At 34.0% G+C, this 24,663-nt stretch overlaps 1 protein-coding gene across 21 annotated transcripts in view; it reads right to left on the reverse strand.

Annotated features, from left to right (window-relative positions):
* Nucleotides 1-719: 719 nt before the first annotated feature.
* The window catches only part of LOC122212672 (lysine-specific demethylase 6A-like), a 194,449-nt gene continuing 170,505 nt past the window's right edge, over nt 720-24,663 (reverse strand). For 11 of the 21 annotated variants that reach the window (XM_042926630.1, XM_042926628.1, XM_042926617.1 and 8 more), the window contains 6 exons: nt 24,127-24,241; nt 20,967-21,154; nt 20,641-20,782; nt 9,209-9,335; nt 6,809-6,996; nt 4,752-5,666 (listed from right to left, as the gene is read on the reverse strand). In XM_042926630.1, the coding sequence (XP_042782564.1) occupies nt 5,615-5,666; nt 6,809-6,996; nt 9,209-9,335; nt 20,641-20,782; nt 20,967-21,154; nt 24,127-24,241 (812 nt within the window). In that variant the 3' untranslated portion in view covers nt 4,752-5,614. Of the gene's footprint in view, nt 1,899-3,036; nt 3,392-4,751; nt 5,667-6,808; nt 6,997-9,208; nt 9,336-20,640; nt 20,783-20,966; nt 21,155-24,126; nt 24,242-24,663 lie in introns of those variants that run through there. The other 10 variants (XM_042926637.1, XM_042926626.1, XM_042926621.1 and 7 more) reach the window with 8 other exon arrangements.

A 24,663-nucleotide genomic window follows, 5' to 3' on the forward strand; every position in this document is an offset into this window, starting at 1 on the left:
CTGCACTTACCCACTTCCACTCTCTCAAAAACAAACTTTGAAAAATTCTTAAAAAAAAAAAAAAAAAATCAAACCACCATCGTATTTTCCTAATGCATAGGTAGCAAAAGAGAATCTGAAAACAAAGTAAACAACAGGAAACAACTCAGAAGAGAACAGACAAATCCCAAACTTGAGGTTGAGTATTTTAAAACTTGTGACACAGCAAATGATGATAAAATTATGAGATAGAGATTAGCAGGTGTACAAAAAACTTGGACCCAATTTATAATCAAGTATAAATAAACCCAATGAACGAATTAAAATACATGCAACGGTCCTACTGGAATCAGAATACACAAATTTTTCAACCCCCCCTCCCCCCCCGCCCCCCCCCGCCCCACCGCCCCACCATGAAACATTCAGAAAGAAAAACTACATCTTGCAACTTGTAACACAAACATAAACATATTTAAAAATATTATATACAATGTGCTCTCACCAAAATGGAATCAAGGTAGAAATCATTAGCACAGGAAAACAATAACCAGGAAAATTTCCAAACAAACAGAAATAAACACAATTCTAAATACTCTTTAAGTCAAAGAGGAAAAGTTCATAGGAATTTTCATAAAACTGAACAAAAAAATAAATTACAAACTATAAAATGTGAGATACAACATAGCTAAAGCACTGAAAAAAGAATTTATTGTACTGATTATAGTAAAAGAAGACTTCTAAAACATAAGTTCCTACCTTTACAAAACCAAACACATTAAAGCAAACCCAAAGTAATGCGTAGAATATAGTAACAACAAAGAGAAATCAACAAAATGGGCAAAACAGAAGAAATCAGTAAAACAAAATTCTGGTTCTTCAAAACAAAGAAGGAAATATTGGTAAACATCTAACAAGGCTGACAAGTATGTGCAAAATCACAAACGCTATTCAGAATTAGGATAAGACAGCACTACAGATCCTGTACCAAATAACAGGATAATGAAAAATATGAGAAATTTTCATTACTTGAAAAAAATTCCTCAAAATTTAAAGGAGTGTAAAATGGTAAAATCACTCTAGAAAAAAATGTTTAAACTGTATGTGCAACCTAGCAGCTGTCCTCTTAGCCATTTGTCCCACATAAAATCTCTATCCACCCAAAAGCCTCTCATATACATAAAGAAAATAACGCAAAAAGCCAAAGGGATGTTCTTCAGTGAATGAATGGCTACATAAATTGTGGTATATCCATACCATGACTGCTACTCAGCAATAAAATCAGAAAGCTGATACTTAAAACAATTGAGACATCTCCAGGGATTATACTATGTGTAAAGAAGCCCTTATCGAAAAAAGTGACATCTTTATGGTTCCCTTTAGAAAATTCTTGAAATGGCTACCTTAGAGAGAGAATGTAACGATGTTGCCATGTTCAAGGACAGGTAAAGGCAAGAAATGGCAGTGGGTCTGAATATTAGAAGACAACATGAGAGATCCAAGTGGTGAAAAGCAAAATTCTGTACACTGACTATATCAATGTCCGTATCTTGGCTAAGATACTATACTATAGTTTTGCAGTATGGTGCCTTTGGGGAAAGTGACTAAAATGTATACAAGACCGCTGTATTACTTCTTTGCCATTACATGTGAATGTACATTTATGGGAAAATAAATATGGAATTAAGAAACAAAACATACATGGCCGGTCTGCAGGCTATCAAATTCAAAGATAGTATAATGAAAAGATTCCTCTAACACAAAGATTTGTAAGCATTTTACAATTTCAACTTTCCTGTTGTGGGACCGAATAAGCACTTAAATCTGGAGTCATTACAGACAGAATTTAAACCTTTATCTTTTCATCCCTTGTCCCCTTACCTGTAGGGTAAAGATAAATGAGTGCCTTCCTCAAAGGATCACTGTGAGAATTAAAATAGTCAAAATAATTAAAATAGAATTAGTGCATGATAGTATGGTATAATTATGTCATACTAAAAATAAACAGGCATGCAGTGCTTACTTCCAAAGCAAAACATTATCTGGGTGTTTCAAATATTGAAACAGAACAATAGTATAAACCGCTCTAGGTCAACAGGTACAAAAATGTTGCTTGAAGATGGTAACCTGGGGGGTGCCTTGCTAGCTCAAATGAAAAGCATGCAAATTTTTATCTCAGGGTCATGAGTTCAAGCCCCATGTGGGTACACAGATAACAAACAAACAAGCAAAAAAAAACTAATAATAAAGAAATAAAATAAATGAAATTAGTAATCTGTCTTGTATAAACTGAACAACAGTAATTTCCTATCTGGGGGGTTTCTGGATGCAACCTGAATCTTACAATCATAATCTTACCCTTACCACGGCAATCCATCTTTACTCCCATTACTTTACTAAAGCTGCTCAGTCTAATGTCACTTGTTGTACTAACACTGTTTTGGTTTATTATCTTTTCAGGATTCGTGACACAGGTTTTTCCAAAAGCTTTTTATGTAACCAACATTACCTCCTTGTCTCAGCTTTCTTCTTTGCTCTACTTTCACTTCCTTGTAATGTCCTTTTCTGGTTTGCTGGCTTTTTAGCGTCCAGCCTGCTTTGAGTATGACTGACATACATATACAGAGGTCCTAATTTTCAATTTATTTCTTTGGATAATGTAGAAGTTAGGATTTTGGTATATAATAGATTAAGCAAGTTAAATTGCATATTCATGGCACAAATGCAAATTGGTAAATTATATGCCACAAAGAAAACCTACTTAAACTATAACAGAAGGATTATGACCAAGTTCACTCTTTCTGGATTAATATCTGGTATTTCATATAATTTGTGGATTAGAGTCTTTTCCTCAATAATATGTGTGCCATGATACAAATTTCTTTAATTGAGAGGAGCATGTGTGGCTCAAATTGGTTAAGTGTCTGACTTCAGCTCAGGTCATGATCTCATAGCCTGTGAGTTTGAGCCCTGCATCGGGCTCTGTGCTGACAGCTCAGAGCCTGGAGCCTATTTCGGATTCTGTTCCTCCCCCTCTCTCTCTGCACCTTCTGCACTCACACTGTCTCTCTCTCAAACATAAATACACATTTCAAAAGTTAAAAACAAAAAAAAAAAGACTGTGAACTCCTGCAAAGTAGAATTCTTAACATATAGTACACATATACATTTATGAAGAAACACAATTAAGTCATTTTCATATCTAGGTCAATTCAACAAATTCAATTTATCTTAATTTGGGCAGTATCTCAAAAAGAGAGGAGATAATGTTTTGTAACTAATACAAAAAAGAAATGGTTATGAAAAATTCACTTATGGTACTAGTACCTTATAATCATTGTTTCCTGATGGTTGATTTTGTAACTCTTGTTTAGAAGGAAAAATGTATGTCTTAGACTCTTATTATTAATGCCTGCTGGATAAGAGCATTTACAAGAGAATCACAAAAATAATAGCAGATAAAATATCTGAGCAGCATGTAGTACTTAATTAAAAAATAACTGTAATTATTTTCCTCTGAAATTATTTACACATGACAAATGCTGTTAAGATTTTAAATCCTGAGGCGGCAACTGGGTGGCTCAACTGGTTAAATGTCAGACTCTTGATTTCAGCTCAGGTCACGATCTCACAGTTTGGTTTGTGAGATGGGGCTCTACACTGACAGTCCAGAACCTGCTTGGCATTCTCCCTCTCCCTTGCTCTCTTTCCCTGCTCACTTGTGCTTTCTCTCTGTTAAAAATAAATAAATAAATAAAAGATTTTAGGGGTGCATCTCACTCGGCTCAGGTTATGATCTCATAGTCATGGGATCGACCTTGTGTTGGGCTCTGTACCTAATGTGGAGCCTGCTTAGGATTCTCTTTCTCTCTGTCTGCTCCACCCTGCTCACACAGGCACATGTGCACACTGTCTCAAATAAAAATAACTTTTAAAAATATTTTAAAACTTGAAAAATTATTACCCAGCTTAATAAAATATTCCAAGTTTTTCTCTGAACTATTTCTAGGAGGCCAGAATACTTGAAAATTGGAAAAAAGGTATTCCATTAATACAATCATCAAGGCATTTCAGCAGGTAAGATTATAAATTCTCTTTAGACATTTGCATAACTTCATTTATACAACTCCACCAAAGCACCCTTGAAAACTCTTAGTATATACTGTGTTAAAAATGAGAACATAAGCCAAATTTTTCAGAAAACAGGAGAAGAAACCAGGTATTACTATAAAATGAGATACTAAGGTTAGTACAAGTCATTTGTTCAGATAAAATAAAAGCCTTTATAGAATTTAACATTTACTAGTGTTACAGAATTTTAACATCTCCCCTCCTTCCTTGTTCAGACATACTCAACAAACAGAAAGCACAGAATTTTGAAGTTACCTAACTTTAAAAAATAATTAATTTAACATATGTGTCCTTTAAAGCAGAAGCCATCCTCCTCATTCTGAATCTCTTTTCTATAACAAAGTGATAAGTAAGATTTAACAAATTTCTATAATGTTCCTTTTAAAACCCCAAATCCTTTTCTTTTCTAATATACATTTTGCCAGCTATTATTGACTTAACTGTAATTTACTAAACCAGACTAAAAGTCTTTTACTTTAAAAATAAGCATATTTTTGTAAGCAATACTTTACAGTAGGCACCTCAAAAACTATCACAGATGTGAAAATTTTTAAATCTGTCTATACAATTATATATTTTTATTTCTATATGTTATACATATGTGTGAATATATATGTATATATAAAATACATATAATCAGATCTGAAAATGAACATAGGCTATGACTTTACACAAAGTCTTTTTTAAAACTCAAACAGTGGAAAACCCTTTAAACATTAAACAATTTTAATAAAAGTTTCTGTACAATGCTAAGTAGTTTTATTTACACATAGAAAATGTAAAAGGAGTAGTGCCTAAAATTACAGAACCCCTTAATATTAATGGCAGGTAAATCTCAGGTAAAATAACAACATTCCATTCACAAATATTTTCAAGCAATAAATATGTATTCATAAATAGTGTAAATCTGTATCAAGATTAGAAACAAAAGTCACAAATCTGAAGTTTACTCCTTAGTCTATGTGCAATCCATCTTTGTGTCTTGGCTATTAGATAGTAAGTCTTTTCTTAAAGTTTTATGTTAGAACCAGAAGTGTAATCACTCTGGCCTCAAACAATAGAGAAAAAAATAAAATGGTAAAAAACAAAAATTCCAAAAAACAAACCCCAAAAACCTTCTCTTCTAATATTTCACATTAAAAAAAAAGTTGATTAAAGATTTGAATTTGTTAACTATCTTACCAAATACTGAGCTAGAACCGTATTTTTCTCTCAGGAAAATTCTCAAAGGGCAAAATAAATGAGAAAACTAAGTTAGCAGTTCAGAAATACAGAAACACAGAAAAAGGTTATCTTCAAGTCAGTAGTGTGACATTGCCAATTCTCGTCAGGTATCATAATACATTTGATTATTAATTATAGTGGGATATAGGCGGTGCTCTCCTATATCCAGATGGTTGATACTCTATTCTTGGAAGGTTGCATAGACATAGCTTTTAGTCAGCAGTCTTATGAAAACAGCTACAAAACCAGTGGTGCAGACCTTTCCTGAAGAGTAGAAAAGGTGTCACTTAATATTCATGGGACAATTATCAGGAGGATGATGACAACGAAGGAGCCTAAAATTAAAAATAAGGTATGTTAATTATTTTGGTATATAATCCTTAATAGTATTCTTAGCCCATGGCTACTAACATACAGCCTGTGTTGTAGAAGTATTACAGGGAAGTATTAGAGGGAGTTAGAAACATCAAAGCCCCAAAAGGTCCAACAGACTGCTCAATGATGTGCTCCTTACTGTCTCCATTAAGGCCAATTTCCTTAGTTCTGAATGATTACCTGACTTTTCTGTGCTTCAAATTTTAGTACAAAAAAACCCCACAAAACTTATGGAATATGTAGGCCAACATTTTAGACTGCTAAAGAAAGAGTATTATGGAAAATAATTTGGAAATTTAACATTTCACTAGTGACTGTCTTACGAACAATTCTCAGGTAGAGTACATATTTCACAACTCATTTTTTTTTTCTCTTCAAGCAATTCTGAGAACAATGCAATTAAAAATACTTGAAACAAAATTTCAGAATTTAGAACAAAGACACTGGAAAAATACCAAAAGCTCATGAATAACTGTTTCCATTCATACTGCCATTCAAATCCAGAAATAAATGATACTGAAATTAGAAAAATGGCAGTTCTATGATACTGAGAATTTGATATCATGTATCTTATATATCATACCATCAAGTCAAGAACCATAAAATATTTCCATGAGTTTAACATTCAAGACAAGCGCTAGGTTTTAAATAAATCAAATGAACTCTGAAAGCACAAGTACATTAAAAAAAAAATACAGACTTCTTTATGGATCATCCCTATAGATTTAAGTAAACTCTCTTTTATCAGTAAAATCAAGTAGCATAAAGACTGTGATAATACTATAAATAAAACAAGAATTTTTAAATGTAATTATTGCGATTATTATTTAAGCCATTCCTTCCACACTCTCAGCACACAACCTGCTTGGGATATTCTATCTTCCTCTGTCTCTGCCCCTTCCTCTGTCTCAAAACAAATAAATCTGTATTTGTACTTAGGCCATTCTTATTGAAAAGAAAAAATAGTAAGGTGTATCAACTGGACATTTATTAGGGGTATCTATTAAGCCAATGGAAAATGTTAATATCTTATTACTTTGGATTTACCAGATAGAAAAAACAAACACTGCTGCTTCAACAACCCAGCTAACTATGTACTCACATGTTGAATTCACTTACTAATGTAAACTGGTCATAGACTTGTATCAGGTCCTCCATTTTGTATTGCTCTAGCACCACAAAATTGTCCAGAGTTCCACTTGTTTTTCGTGCACAGTCTTGGCAATGTACTATGTAAGTCTTTTGAGACTTGCTTTCATTAGTGACAAAAAGGAGATCAAAAACCTCCACCTATTTTATATAAGAGAAAAAGCACCGAATGGAGATTTGTTGAATTTATTGCATCACTTTAGTAAAACTATGAAATTCTACTTTACATGAAATTATGGACAGTGATTTTTATAAACATAAGTAGTTAAAATTAAAAGTTTAATTCAAAGATTCATAAAGGTGAGTCTATTTTTATTTTACTCAAAATATCAGTATACAATCAGGTAAAGATAATGATTTTTTTTTTTTTTACTTCTCTATGATAGCATTAATAGTATTTTTGTATTTCCCTCCCCTCACAGAATGGTTCTATAACGGTGGTGACTATATTTTACTCATATCTAGACCTTTATAGCAGATTACAAACTAATACTAAGATGAAAGCTAAAAATAAAAGGAGAACACTGAAATATACATAACCAGCTTATTTTTAAGAGGTAGAAACTGACAAGTAAAAAACTGTTCAGTTTTAAGCCTGTATATTAAGGAAAAGAAGTATAGTGTATTCATGAGCATTAACAAACCAGAAGATAATAAGGACATTTTTAATACAGAAACCACAATGAGTTGTAAGACTCCAACAGGATAATGGATAGTAGTGACAACAGTTGTTTTCAAATACTGTAAAGATATATATTTAAGTTTAACACTGAAAGGAATATGGTGGATTATATATAATAACACATTTTGATGAGGTTATACAATAAGAAAATAGCCAAGGGATTTCATCAGTCTATCTCAGAACCACACAAATTCAAGGTTTAATTTGGACTGGGACAACTTCCCAGTCAAGTGGTTCTGTGACTATTGCTTGATTTGAGTGACAAAAACTCATCACCTAAAGTCATATTTGAACTGGTCTTTTAAAATGCCATTTTATAAGGTTTTTAAAATCAGTGTCAATAGTAACAATTTAGTGAGCCCAGTTTAAAAATTGAGGTTTTTCAACATGTCATTCCCCATGTGGTCAACTACCTTGTTGATCCAAACACTTTTTTTTAAAAGATTTTTTATTTTTAAGTAATCTGTACACCCAATGTGTGCTTGACCTCACAACCCTGAGATCAAAACTTGCTTGCTCTACCAATTGAGCCAGACAGACACTTCCTGTTCTAAACATTTTTAAACTCCTTTTCTTTTTATATTCTTAACACAATACACTAGTTTAAACCCTTGTTAGCCCTGTTTAATTACAATAGCCTCCAAACTAGTATGTTTGCTTTCTGGATGGATGCATTCTCTCCAATTATCAACTACCACTCTCTGAAACACAGATCTTGACTTAGTGCCTTGCTCAAAACCTTTTATTGCTTCAGAATAAACATCAAATTCCTTAAACTGAATTCAAAATGCTCTGTAAACTATACACCATCTCCTTGTACAGACTTTTAGGAATTTTTAAACTCTATTTTCTTGCCTCATTGAATTACTCACTCTTTGTTACATATGTTATTCATTTTCGCATCCCTTTACTGTTCCTAAAACCTAATGATGTTTATAAACTTCCAATTCTAGCCATTTTTTGGCTTGTTCAGATCAAACTCATTCTTTAAGGAAGGACTCAAATGTTATAATATGCCTTTAAGTTCTAAACCCAATTAGAAGAACAATTATTTTCCCTACTGGTTCTCTAATAGTCTATACATTTCCAGCTTCATATTCATCATACTGTCATGTGCATCAATAACTAGTTGTTTCCAGTCTGTCTTTTCCAAGTGGAAGTAAGCTCCTCCAGAGGAGGTACCACATCTTTATTTTTGCACTTCTTCCAAGCCTTGGCCAGAAGAGGGCATCAACTGTATTATTAGATGAAAAAGGACTTAATACTATATGCCTCTGTGTGTGTGTGTGTGTGTGTGTGTGTGTGTGTGTGTGTGTGTTACCTGTATATATATATACACTTGTGTGTATATATACATATGTATATATATATATATATTTCTATATATATGTGTAGAAAGAGACGCCATCTGTGTATCTACTACAAACTGTCTCAGTTTAAAATCTGGGATAATTATCAACTGGTAAGAAAGTATTACATGAATGTCTCAGTAGTCAATAATTACAAATTAAAACTTAATTATTACACTAGCAGATAAAATAAAACTTAATAAAATCGCTGAACTAGTCAATTAAAAAAGCATTATATAATAAAACACACAAATCAGTATTTAAAAAAAACACACCAAAGCTAGAGAACCTATACCAAAAAGTGGTCAGTAAGAACAGTTACCTCACAAATGCTACAATAATGTGCTGGTTCATCATTTGTCCGTCCATGCCATATAACCTCTTTTCCTGCAGTAATAAGAGCTTCTCTCAATGTCTGACATTGTTTTAGAATTTTCAGAAGACAATACCTATTGTGGAAAAATTATTTGTTACAACTGAATACTGAATATTTGCAGCATAAAAGATATAGCAATTATAAATGAGTATCTTGGGTCTACGGTTTACTGATACGGTTTTTCTTGTCAATTTTTTCACATATAACTGGCCTAACAGCAATACTAATACTAAAGCACTGCCAATTTGAGAATATCTGAAAAAAAAAAATAAAATGATTTCATCTACAAAAGACTCCCCTCTTATTCAAAAACAATGTTCTTAATTTTTGCTGTGGTTTGAGCAAGTGAAGAGAATTTTTGAAGAGGTAAATTTATAATAAAGAGTCAATTCCTTCATCTCTGAAATCAGTATGAATTCCATGCTGAAACTTTTTTGAATACAGTAAGACAAGAAGGCATAGGTCTCTACCTAGACCCTTCAAAAGTATCATTTATATAACTGATTTTTTTTTTATTTTTATTAAAAAAAATTTTTTTTTAATGTTTATTTATTTTTGAGACAGAGAGAGACAGAGCATAAATGGGGGAGGGGCAGAGAGAGAGGGAGACACAGAATCGGAAGCAGGCTCCAGGCTCTGAGCCATCAGCCCAGAGCCTGACGCGGGGCTCGAACTCACGAACCATGAGATCGTGACCTGGCTGAAGTCGGACGCTCAACCGACTGAGCCACCCAGGTGCCCCTATATAACTGATTTTAAAACTCTGAGACCAAAGCAGAAAATTATTATAGATTTACACATTCGAGAACACAAAATTAGTATAAATTGCAGCAGTGAAGGAAAAAGAATGTTACTGGTTCAATTTTAAACCTAAGGTTGTAAAATGCAATCTTTATATTAATAAACTTTTCTTATAGTTTATATTTCCTTTACACTCATACTTCTAATGCTAGCAATAGAGCAAATCCTCATGAATAATACTGATTTTTCCTCTGCTGTTACTGGTTAGAACTGTCTGCTAACATTGCCACAAATTTAAATGCTTGAAGTTCTCCTTTGAAAGCAGACTTGTACTACATGACCTTTCCACGTATTACATTTCAGTTCTAAAAGTATTCTAAAAAGCGTCACTGGTTCAACAAGAGTGATGTTACCACTCTGTGATGTAACACAGAGGGTATCTGTGAACAACAGTATAATGCCCTGGGATAAGAATCAAACTAACTTGGCAGTTCTTTGATAGACTGTATTGCTAATTGCTAATGACTCAGAATTTAGACTAGTCAATATAATTACATAAGTTATTATTTGAAAGAACGAACATCATGATATTTAAAACTATCTTCCGTAAGTGTTTTACATGCTTCTACTTTCTTTCCCGTAAGAATGGAGGATTCGTGAGAGCAAAGGATTTTGTCTATTTTATTACATTGGTGTTAAGACTGTGCCTGCCATACAGTAAGTGCTTAACAAACACCTGACTGTTAAACAAGTAATTAAGTTTTATAATATGGTAAGAGGCATCAGATTTAATCTCTCTTAATTTTACATTCTGTGCGAGATTAAAAAACTGTACCCAAACTCATACAAATAAACCTCTGGTGAAATGATTTTAAGAATACATAGATGTTAACTGATCAAAAAATATAAAATAAGTATAATAATCTCAAGTGTAAACTTGCATGAAACATTTCTTGAAGTATATAAAATAGTAATACTTTCACTTTGCCTATAGCAATTCTTCATGTTTAACTTACTGGAAATAAGTTCATGCCTTACTATATTTGTATCTCAAAATAAGAAAAACTTTGCGAGTGTGTGTGTGTGTGTGTGTGTGCACTTAAAAGAAGTGCTAGAGGAGGCAAGAAGTAAAAATCCAATTCAGAAAAGAAAATATATGGGAATGTAAACTGGTGCAGCCACTCTGGAAAACGGCATGGAGGTTCCTCAAAAAACTAAAAATAGAACTACCCTACGACCCAGCAATTGCACTACTAGGCATTTATCCAAGGGATACAGGTGTGCTGTTTCAAAGGGACACAGGCACCCCCATGTTTATAGCAGCACTATCAACAATAGCCAAAGTACGGAAAGAGCCCAAATGGCCATCGATGGATGAATGGATAAAGATGATGTGGTACATATATACAATGGAGTATTACTCGGCAATCAAAAAGAATGAAATCTTGCCATTTGCAACTACGTGGATGGAACTGGAGGGTATTATGCTAAGTGAAATGAGTCAATCAGAGAACACAAATATCCTATGACTTCACTCACATGAGGACTTTAAGAGACAAAACAGATGAACATAAGGGAAGGGAAACAAAAATAATATAAAAACAGGCAGGGGGACAGAAGAGACTCTTAAATATGGAGAACAAACTGAAGGTTACGGGAGGGGGTGTGGGAGGGGGGATGGGCTCAATGGGGAAGGGGCACTAAGGAATCTACTCCTGAAGTCATTGTTGCACCATATGCTAACTAATTTGGATGAAAATTTTAAAAAATTAAAAAAAATGCAAATGCTCTTAAGAAATAAAAAAAAAATATATATATATATATATATAAATCACACTAGATGTAAAGCACTTACTGAGATCTTCTTCCTACCCCTCTCCAATCTGATTTCACCTCTGAACTTTATAAATATGAAAGTACTGCTTCAAAATATTTATTTCACAGGAAAATAATGCCTAAAACTCTGCAAAATATTATCTGCAGATGCAACACTGCTTGTAAACTAAAAAATGCTGCCATGTAGGAAAATAAATTGTTAATAAGAAGTAGCATTAATAAACGCTTCATAGGAGAAAAAACACAGAATTAGATAGTTTACATACATTAAGCCACTTAAGTCTTGTGTACTTAAGCTCAGTGCAAGAAGCTCTACTATTCAACTCTTTTACAATGAGGGAAATGGAATTTAGAACAGCAAAATTTAGCAATAATATTTTCTTCTATCTTCTCTAAACTCTCTTTTCTTCACTTTCTGCCTATTCGTCTATTATTCTCACCTACTTTTCTTCCTTTTTTTTTTTTTCTTTTATGAAAATAAGATTCTTGGGGCTATGGAATCACACTGTATTTCCTAAAACCCTTACCAGTAGTATTAGGAAATTGGCTTAGTATTATTCTACCCCCCTTTTAAGTATTATTCTATTCCTTCAAAAAGACACTTTCATTTACAAGACTAGTGATTATTTTGGCAACTGGATCACAGTTCTTATTGTATGACTTCATAGGCAGTTTCAAAGTTCCATATAAAACAAAGCAATATACTGCAAAGATATATAGATTGGTTTGCTAGAAGTGAACATTAGGCATGAGTAGTTCTGCTTCTGCAATCAGGTGCAGAATTACTTGCCTAGATGGTGGAATCTTAAAACTGCTAACTGCTGTCAGTCACATAATGAATAACCAAATAAGGTCACTCCATATTATGTTTTCTCCATTCATCTGAAATTTTTAGTCCTTCTCATTTTCAGAAAGCTTTATATGAACAAAAGAATAAAGGACAGCAATTTATAGGTAGAGAAACTTACGAGTAAAAAATCAGTAAGAATCTTATTTTTAAAAAGCAGCAGCAGGCATAAATAGAAAATAAAGACAAAAAATAATGTTTACAACTTAACAAACTGCTTTTGTTCAGCCTAGATACTGATTTAATCTGAAGAGGACTTTCCAAAGTATTGGATGGCTACAAAATACTGGCTGAAAAAAATGTAGTTTTATTTCTTCCTCAAATTTTAATTTTTTGCTGGGTTTTAATTTTTTTAAGTTTATTTATGTATAAAGCTGTGCACCCTTGTGTGAGTGGGAGAGGGACAGAGGGAGAAAAAAATCCCAAGCAGGCTCTGTGCTCTCAATGCAGAGCCCTATACAGGGCTCAATCCCACAACCATGAGATCATGACCTGAGTCAAAATCAAGAGTCAGACACTTAACAGACTGAGACACAGAGGTGCCCTTACCAATGAAGTTTACCTTTTAACAATACAATATAAATGGATAGGAAACGAACAAGTATACTGTGGTCCTTAATGTATAATACTAGAACAGAGACTCCTAAAAAAGGCACACAGGAGTCCGATAAATCATTCATTAAATGTGGCAATCCATTTTACAATGTTCTATCTACTCTGAAAGAACAGGAAAAGAGGGAAAAGATGGAAAATGCTTTCACTGCCCAACCATACTCTAGGAACATGAAAAAAACAACTCAGAAAGTACAGAAGTAACTTTAGTGACTTCTGAAAATTAATCTTATTCCAGAATACAAAGACTCTGTTTCTGTTACTTGTATAAAAGAGTACATCTCAACAGGCAGGATGTAAAGAAGACTTCTAAACTGAAAGAAAAAAGTAAAGAAGATTTCATTTATTTGGATTATTTGTAGATGTATTTGAGGTTTTACAGAGCAGATTTTAACCATACTAAAAACTATCTGGACACAGATACTTAAGACGGTGAAGACTAGAGATGGCATCTGGACAGTTAGAAAAATGAAGAGAGCATCTGAAGAGGGACATTTCAGAGCATGATTTCACTCATGTTTAAGATGAAATATACTTGAACTATCTGAAAAAGAAAATTGAGAAATAACCTTAAAAAAATATGGACAATGACTAAGAGTTTTTATTTTTCTGACTTCTAGCTTTTAATTTATGTCTTAAGATTCTGTGTTTCATTAATATAGCCAGCAGCAAATCTGGAGGTATGGCAACAGTGAAGCCTTAATAATACAATTAAGTGAAATTCCAGACAACACTGGTTTTTATCTTCACGTTCTGATAATCTAAATTACCAAAATAAGTTCCCAATGTCAGTGTGGCGATGCATTTTTGAATGGATGAAATTTAAGCTGACTCAGTATTAACTCTTCATGACAATAATCTCAACCTTTTACCCAAATCTTACTAGGTAGTGTGGAAATGAAGAAATATCAAGAGATGCCTTGCCCTTGCCAGCCCATCTTACTGACAAAGTCGTGCAAAACAAAACACAAAAAACATGATACACAGTAGTAACTATGATCACACTAAGATCTTCTGTCACTTATTACTCCCGGGTTGTATATACACTAAAGGCAACAAGGAAATTTTGCATTAACTGACAATTATATGTAAATCAATCAAAAAGCTGAGAAAATTTAAAAGTTTGTTTTATTTTTAATTTTTTAAACATTTATTTATTTTTTTAGGGAGAGACAGAGTGCAAGCAGGGGAGGGACAGAGTGAGAGGGAGACACAGACACAGAATCTGAGGCAGGCTCCAGGCTCTGAGCTGTCAGCACATAACTCGACCAAGGGCTCTAACTCACAAACTGCAAAATCATGAACTGAGCCAAAGTCAGAGGCTTAACCAACTGTGCCACCCAGGTGCCCAAGTCTGTTTTATTTTTAAAAACTACTTTTTATAGTACAAATGTCTGTGAGCTCCCCCAGATTCCTATGTTGAAATTCTAACTCCCAATGGGATGGCATTTGGAGGTGGGTCATCTGGGAGGGGATTATAGGGTCATGAGAATGGAGGTCTTGGGAATGGAATTAGGGCCCTAAAAGTCAACCTCGAAGTGTTCCTTTATAACTTCTACCACATGAGGACACAACAAAAAGATGTGCATTATGAACCAGGAAGTGGGCCCTCACTATTCACTAAATCTGCTGGCATTTATGTTGAACCTCTTCCTTTTCACACTCTCTCTGCAACTATGAGACACAATGTTGTTAATAAGCCATTCAATCTATGGATTTTGTTATACTAGCCTGAAGAGACTAAGATAGAACTTATTCACTCTCTTTTCATATATAGAGCCAGAGGAAATGAGTCAATTATAAGACAAAGGATAAAAGCACAGAGATTATAGCCAGATCGCTTAGATTTAAACCTCAGCTTCTTTTACTGTATGCTTCAGTTTCCTCATTGGTAAAAAGGACATAATGTCCCACATCACTGAAGGACACCCACATCTTAATCCCTGGGACCTGTGCTATGCTACGTTACATGGCAAGGGAATAAAAATTGCACATGGAATTAAGGTTGCTAATCAGCTAATCTTGAGATACAGAGATTATCCTGATTATCTGGCTGTGCTCAATGAAAGCAGCCTTAAAAGCAGAAAACGGAGGCAGAAGAGTTAGTGTTAGAGAGATGCAGCAGGAAAAAGACATAACCAGCAACTGTTAGCTTTAAAGATGTTAGGGGACCCAAAAGCCAAGATATATTGGCAGCCTGAAGAAGGAGCCTAAAAAAAGCTCAAGGGAATAGATTCTCTTCTAGTGCCTCTAAAAAGGGACACAGATCTGCCAAGTCCTTTATTTTAGCCCTGTGAGACCTATTTCAGACTAATTTGTAGCACTTTGTTATGGTAACAATAGAAAACTGATATAATGTATGAAAAGTTTAGAAATTAGTTGCTTAGTAAACAATAAAGAATGTATCATTTTAAACTAATATACTAAATTCTTCAGTTCAATTACTAATACTTAATTGAAGTTTAGTTTGAAATTTCTTTTGCACGAATGCCAAATCAAACCTACTTCATACACTGAAACATGTGTTTAGACTATATGTTTTGATGCTAAAATGCACAAAATTCCCACAAAATCATATATGATATTATTACATTGTTTGTCTTTTAATGAAAAGGAAACAGACTGATAAAGTTTGGTAATTTTCCCTGTGTCCAGACTAGCAAATGGAGGAACCAGGATTAAAGGCAGATTTCACATTAGAGGTTAGACTCCTTACCACAATGCTCTGCTGTCCTCTCTTTAACATTTTCCTGTGTGATTAAATAATCTCCCCCAAAGTACATAAGTTTTAAAAAGGCAAATAATGGGGCGCCTGGGTGGCTAAGTCAGTTAAGAGTCCAACTTCTGCTTGGGTCATGAGCTGTCAGTTCAGGAGCTCAAGCCCTGTGCACAGTGCTCTGTGCTGACAGCTCAGAGCCTGGAGCCTGCTTCAGATTCTGTGTCTTCCTTTCTCTCTGCCCCCTCCCATGCTCATGCTCTCTCTCAAAAATAAATAAACATTAAAAGTTTTTTTTTAATAAAAAGGCAAATAATAACAATTCATACATATATAAAAACATAATGATCAGCATGGCTAACATTAACAAGTCAGGCAACAACAGATATTGGCAAGACTGCAACAAAGAGGATTTCTTTTGCACTGCTGGTGGGAATATAAACGTGTAAGAGACTCTGGAAAACAATACGGAGGTTCCTCAAAAAATCAAAAAGAGAACTACCCTACGACCCAGCAACTCCACTGTGAGGCATTTATCCAAGGGATACAGGTATGCTGTTTCAACGGGACACATGTACCCCAAGTGTTTATATACCAGCACTATCAACAATAGCAAAAGTATGGAAAGAGCCCAAATGGCCATCGATGGATGAATGGATAAAGAAGATGTGGTATATACATATACAATGGAGTATTACTTCACAATCAAAAAGAATGAAATTTTGTCATTGCAACTACGTGGGTGAACGGGAGGGTATTATGCTAAGTGAAATTAGTCAGAGGAAGACAAATATATGAGGACTTTAAGAGACAGAACAGATAAACATAAGGGAAGGGAAGCAAAATAACACAAAAACAGGGAGGGGGACAAAACAGAAGAGACTCATAAATATGGAGAACAAACTGAGGGTTACTGGAGTGGTTGTGGGAGGGGGGATGGGCTACACGGGTAAGGGGCTTAAGGAATCTACTTCTGAATCATTGTTGCACTATATGCTAACTAATTTGGATGTAAATCTAAACAAACAAATAATAATTAATAAAAAATAGAAATAAAATTAAAAAATAGAAATAAAATTAAAAAATAAAATAAAATAAAATAAAATAAAATAAAATAAAATAAAATAGAAAACATAATGAAAAACATAATGAAAGTACACAGAACTGCTCAGTCAGTTAAGTGTCTAACTCTTGGTTTTGGCCCAGGTCGTAATCTCCTGGGAGTGTGAGCCCCAGACTGGATTCAGTGCTGACAGTGTGGAGCCTGCTTGGGAACTCTCTCTGTCCCTTCTCTGCTCATGGTCTCTCATCTTTTTCTCTCTCTCAAAACTAATAAACTTTAAAAAAAAAGTACATGTGCAGATAAAAGCAAAATTTTAAAGTGAAATATAAGCATTTCCTCTAATGACAGTCAACTAAATGACAAAATGGTATGTAAAAAATAAAACTTGTGATTTCACTTCTGTAATGCTGTTTAAATTTTAGAGAATCACTTTTCATCTATGTACTTGCTTATATGTTGTTCTTTTTAAAATGCTTATTTATTCTGAGAGAGAGAGAGAGAGTGCATTAGCAGGGAAAGGGCAGAAACAGAGAGAGACAGAGAGAGAGAGAGAGAGAGAGAGAGAGAGAGAGAATCCCAACTAGGCTCTGCACTGACAGCTCAGATGTTACAAACCTTGAGATCATGACCTGAGCTGAAATCAAGAGTTGGACACTTAAACTACTGAGGAACACAGCTGCCTCAATTGTTACATTTTTAAATCTATACCTGTGAATCCCTGCACTAATGTTTTTAAATACAACTATGTTTTACCCCCCCTACCTGTGCTGTCTCTCTCCAACTCCCTACTGGAAAAATACGTGAAACCAGAAATTTGTATAGAATATTTATAAATCTCCAGAGCTTAGGCCAGGTCCTCCATTTAATCAGTACTCAAATACCGATTACATGAAAGCTATACAAATAAGCACTGTTGGCTGGTAAGAATACATTTTCAGAGTAAAAGACTCTGGTTAACATTCTCAATCAGAGTGATCACAGTAAGATGTGCCATTAAACATCAGACTAAGCCCGAAGTAGAATTCTGAAATTATAATAAATGATCAACACTAAAAATGATTATGTTAAATGTATTTTTAAGAAACTTGGAGCACCTAGGTGGCTCAGTAGATTACATGTGGGACTTCTGATTTTGGCTCAGGTCATGCATGATCTCATTGTCCTGGGATCAAGCCCTTCATGCAGCTCCATGCTGAGTGTTAAGCCTGCTTAAGCTTTTCTCTCTCCCACTCCCTGTCCATAACCCTGCATTCTAAATAAACAAACAAATAAATGGACTCCCCAAATCCCAAAACTCCAAGTGAAATAGAGCACAAATATATACATGCACTTAGTTTTTAAAAAAAAATAACGTCTGTGTGGTTGGGTGGGGGGGAGGGGGCGGTGCAGGGACTTGAGGGGGGATGGGTGCCTGAATGGCTCAGGTCATGATCTCAGTTTGTGACTTTGAAGCCTGAGCTGGGTTTGTACTGACAGCTCAGAACCTGGACCCTGCTTCAGATTCTGTGTCTCCCCCTCTCTCTGCCCCTCCCTTGCTCGTGCTCTGTCTCGCTCTCTCTAAAAATGACACGTTAAAAAGAAGTATATGGGGAAAAAAAAAGAAATGGGTGAAAATGGTTTTTCAGTAAGTTAAGCTGGAATACCTCAGTTTGTATGAACAAATTCAACATTGAAAGCTACCAGAACTCAGACCATGCAATTTAAACTGCGACCACAGAAAATGGGAATACGTGTCAAGGAAGTCTCGCTGTCCCCTTATTTGAAATATTGACAGACATATGACAAACTGGAAGGGGTCTAGAAGGATATTAAAGTTAGTAGATATTTTAAAATAATGAACAATAGTGAAGAACAGGAAAGATAATGAACTTTTCTTGATTCCTTTTTCCTTCTTATCTGACAATCCAATCAATGTAAGTCTTTCAGCTTCAGTTTCACAACTGTTTGTAGTGTTATCTCTTCTTTCCACATTCACTGCTACAAATCAGTCTATAATTTAGTACCTGATCATTTATAGGTACACTCATCACCACAACTATTCTGTCACTTACACTGCCTTTTTGTCCATAAACATACCAACTTGTTCTCACTTAAGTCTTTTTGACTTCTTATCTCTTTTTTATTATTCAGTTCCAACCAGAAATCATATTCTTAGAAGTCATTTCAGCAAAAGAAGCATTCTCTCCCTCATAACCAAAAATTAGTTGTCCTATTTTATTTTACTTACATTACTTAACAGTAATTTATTTATCTGATTGAGAATTTGCCTGTCTGGCTCCATTAAATTTTAACCACATGAACTCAGAAAGTCTTTCTTAAATGTATCTATCCTCATTGCCAAAAACACTGTTTGTCATAAAGTTTGTAGTTCTCAAACAGTGATTCCTTTTACATAAATCCTGAAAAGAAAAAAAATCTAAGGCACTGTGAGCAAACAGTTCATTTTGGACGAGTCAGTGTACATCTTCAAGAAATAGATTTAAAGCAGTGACCTTGATAAAAAAGTTACTAAATGAGCACTAAGTGTGGATTTTTAACAGGAATTACTATATTACAAATGAGTTTTGACTAAATGTTCTTTCAGATCTTTCTAATGTAAAATTTTAAACATATATATAAAATGGAGTGAGTCACTATATAAAATAGTAGATAGACATGCTACCATGGTCTCATACTTTTGTTTGGATAACTGTCTGGATAATTTATTACAACAAAAATTTCAATATATAGTTCAAATTGTTTATAATAAACCAGCACAGTTTTGAAGACACTGGCCTAATAAGTTTGGAAGACACAATAAATTTTCTCTTCTGTTTAGAATACATATATACATATATATTAGAATGAAAAAGAAACAGCAGCTTGTTTAATCTGTAACATCTCACATTTCTCTGACCAGAATTATTTTTCACTGCTGATAGTGAAGGGAGAGGGAAAGAAAAGCATTTAAACTGCAATTTGGAGAAATACAATTAAGTGACACTGTCTAAAAATATGCAGTATAAATACAACTAAAAAATAACTGGAATGGAAATTAGTCTAAAAATTGAGAAGTTACTAAAATATATGTTTTCAAACTGGTATTCTATTAACTCTCTAAGTTGAAAGAAGCTAAAAAAGATGATTTAGACAGAACAATCAGAAAATTTAACTGTTTTAGTTACATTGCTATTTTAAATGCTAATTTCTTGTTGGACATTTATAATATAGAATTCTCACTCCCTTTTGCTACATGCAAACTTCAATATTAAAACTAAAACTGTACTACTGGAAAATTAGTTTGGTGAGAGGGCAAGAAAAAACACAGATCACGAATTTACTGGTGTATATATGCCTTTATTCCTCTCTGTACCAGAATAATGTGTGTATTTGTAATAATGTGTATTTGTAAAGGAAGAACGTATTTTTAACATGTGAATTCTCTTTTGTCATGACTTCCGGACCATTTCATTGTTTGATGTCAACCAACATAATGATTTGGGGAAATAAATATGGATTTTTAACACTCCCAGCACAGTCCCACACCCAACAAAAAGATTTATGGTGATTTTGGAAATACTTACTTAATCATTTCAAAAAGTTTAGGATCTGAGACTTTGATATTCCGTGCCATATTCCAAGAAAGATGCACCATGGGTACTACTGACTTCACACTTTGCAATTTATTCCATTCATATCGTTCCACTGCCAATTTATACTGGCAGGCTAAGGAGAAAGCAAGTATTTGTTGTGGATATGCACTTGTAAACTTGAATATACTATCTATACTAACAAGACTTTTCTTAGGAGATACGATTTTTGAATATTTAGTCAATTATTTTCTAATAGAAAAATAATACCAATTAGAAATAATCCTTTAAAATGTAAAATCTGTTAATTATTAAAATACCTGTAAGTGGACCAACATTCCAGGCAATATTGTTGCACCAACCAACAGCCTGAACCCAATGAACAGTGCCTGCATTTATCCAGACCAAATCTCCAGGTCTTTGAATAAACCTGTAAACAGGCACATTTGCTTCATAAAGATCTTCAAGGTTCGGCCACCAAGAACTCATAAGGAAATTCAAATTATTTCTGGGGGGGAAAAGGAGTAAATAACATATGAATTAAGTTTTTTAATGTCTCATAAAAGTTGGGGAGAGAATTTCCAAATGTTAGAAGATGCTCTTAGTATTTCATTAAAACAGCACTGTAACAAGAACTACATCTTTCAAAACTAAGGGCTTGAAGATATTAAGGGATAATCCTGAAAATAAAGAAACAAAAACAAAAAACAGCAGATGACTCTGTAGATTAATTCAGAGATGTGTACTATATGCTTAACTTCACTTTTCAGAAGTCCAAAAGTTAAAGTTCCAAACTACACTTGAGACAATTTTTAATTTTCTTTTAAGGAAACATCTTTCATTTACCTGTTTTTTTTTTTTTTTTAAGAGTATGTATTTTGAGAAAGACCACAATCACCACATGAGCAGGGGAGGGACAGAGACAGGGAGGGAGAGAATCCCAAGCAGGCTTCACACGTCAACACACAGAGCCCAACTCAGGGCTTGACCACACGAACCATGAGATCATGACCTGAGCCCAGAAGAGTTGGACACGTAACTAACTGAGACACCCAGCAGCCCCTGATTTATCTTTTCTTAAAGAACTTCTTAATATCAAGGAATCTCCAAAAAGGAAATTGAGAGGAGGTACTGTAAAAAGCCACTTCAGTTCTTAACCAGAAGCACTGTGGCAAATTTAGCAGTGGTGGAAGAGTTCTGTTTTTCATTTTCACCCAGAAATTGAAGTCCTTTTTTTTTTTTTTTTTACAAGAATCACCACCACTGTTACTGCAGCACCAATGCAAAGAGACCAAATTATTAACTTTTTATTTTGAATTCTGATTTTTTTATTACTCTGCCATCACAATGTTAAGTATTATAAGGTAACTAAAATATCAGTTCTTACTAATATATACTTTATTTCAATTATTTAATTTTTTCAAGAAGAGAAAATTCACATCATAGAATTGTTCATCACCAAATTTTTCCTTATTTGTTTTCTCTTAACAAGTATGATAAAGGGTGCCTTGGAGTTGTCTCTATGGAACCTATTTCTCTTCCTTTTTACTCCTAAAATGCAAGGCTTTTCTTGAGATAAATCTAGCATATACTGATAAATCAAGGGATAAAAACTGTATGTTTCCTGTAAATTTTGAAATGTTGCCAGAAAAATACAAAGAAGGATGGCAGGGGTGGGGAGACTGGGAAAGGGAGGGAGGAAGGGAGGGAAAAGAAAAAAGAAACAAGCTACAAGTACAGAACAAAACTAATTTTTAGCTAAACACTGCCAAACAGAAAACTGGGAAAAATTATCCATTAAAAAAAAGGGGGGGGGGGGAACCCAAAGGTGAATAGATCATGCATTTTTTAAAAAACAATAATTGATTTAAAGATATATGTTAAGTGTAGTCATAAAACAAATGCTAAAAGATTTCAGTATTAGAAGCAATAGACTATGCAAAATAAAATTTTGTGAAAAATTGAAAGGATTAAGTATTATTTCTTCAACTTAAGATGAATTAATCATTTTAACTTGATACTGAAAGTTTTGGTTATCACTTGGCTTTTCTATTTTAGACCTAAGTATACATGTGTTATTTGAAAGCAGACAGTGAAACCTGCAAATAGTTCCTACTCAGATTACTAAGAATTTTGGTACTATATGTGTAACAGTTACAATATACCTCCTAATAACTTTAAGAAATAGCAATTAAGGGTGGCTAGGTGGCTCAGTTCATTAAAGCATCTAACTCTGGATTTTGGCTTGGGTCATGATCTCACGGTTTGTTGGACAGAAGTCCACATTGGCCTCTGTGCTGAGAGCTCGGAGTCTGCTTGGGATTCTTTCTGCCCTTCCTTTGCTGCACATGCGCACGCGCGCACACACACACACAAACACTCTCTCTCAAAATAAATAAATAAATGTTAAAAATTAAGAAAAGAGTTATTAAGCACACTGGAGATTTCTCATTAGACCCATTAAGCTACCAGTTTGCTGATAAATAAAAGGTCAGAAAGGAGCATTTTATACCACTTTCCTGATAAACTTTAAAGTTTTAGAAATCTGACCTTTCTTAGATTCTAAGAAAAAATTACAAGAGAATAAAAAAGTGATCACACCCTGCCAATAAGAAAACTCTAAAGTACCGTTTAAAACTACCGTGAAACAGTTTTTACTAAATCAAATATACTGACTGAAAACCCTCCAAAATTGGCATATGATAATGTGTACCGATTTAAAAATAATTACATATGTGAGTTATTATAATTTCACTCAATTTTTCATATGTCATAAACACAGCATTTACCAGTATAGTATCATTACCAATTCTGAAAATAGGAGGGAATTCATTTGCTGCTGAACATTTACAATTTTTGGCTCACCATAAAGATACAAAAGCTTGACTTATTACCAAGGAATAAGGACACTTAATTTTAGAATTCATACCATTTCTGACTTAAATTTTAAGTCAAATTTTTCTGTAAAGTACATTTGAAAACAAATGTGCATTCACTCACCAATTTAAAAAAAAAATTTTTTTTTAACGTTTATTTACTTTTGAGACAGAGAGAGACAGAGCATGAACGGGGGAGGGTCAGAGAGAGAGGGAGACACAGAATCCGAAACAGGCTCCAGGCTCTGAGCAGTCAGCACAGAGCCCGACGTGGGGCTCGAACTCACATACCGCGAGATCGTGACCTGAGCCGAAGTCGGAGGCTCAACCAACTGAGCCACCCAGGCACCCCCAACCAATTTTTAAAATTAAGTTAAAAAACAATTACTCCCTATCCTTCGAATTTGAACCTCTTCTTACTGCATAGACTATAATTTCATAGCATCTTGCATTCACTGTTATTTCACATGCATAACAGATTTCAAATAACACTGTTTAAAATCAGGTTTCTAGATAATAATTAGAAATTTAGCATCATACTCTGTCCTTTATGGTAAACACCTTCTCATAATTACTTTAAAAGCAAATTTGTTCAGACACTTACTTTTCACAAAAGTCATTGAGAACACCCCAATAATCTTCAGGAACAACAAACCATTCACAATCACCTGGACCAATATTTATATTAACAGAACAGAAGTTGTTATTCTCTTGGTGACCTGAAAAGGAAAAGGGAAAAAAAAGGCATTATTACACTGTAAATTCAATGGGAGAAATGTGCCTTTAAATAACTGGGTTGTTTCAAGAGTGAAAAGTAAGTGGTTATAAAGCAGTGTATATCACACGATAAGCAATAAATACTACATATGATATTAATACTACTTTCTCCTCCATAAAGAACTCCCAATTCTTACAAAGAGAATAAAAAAATTATTGAAGAGATAGGGTTTTCAAAATTTAACTGGGTCACTTAGCAACGTGCAACACCTCTATAGCTCTCATAAACATACCAATTTCATATTGACATATATTATAAATGTTTCTGTCCACAGGTAGGTAAATATTATTCAGGCATGGAGATTTAAAATCTGAAAATTTGGGACACCATATAAACCAAAAAAAAATTAACAATTTTTTAACA

The sequence above is a fragment of the Panthera leo genome, chromosome Y (genome assembly GCF_018350215.1).
Source record: "Panthera leo isolate Ple1 chromosome Y, P.leo_Ple1_pat1.1, whole genome shotgun sequence".
Lineage (NCBI taxonomy): Eukaryota > Metazoa > Chordata > Mammalia > Carnivora > Felidae > Panthera > Panthera leo.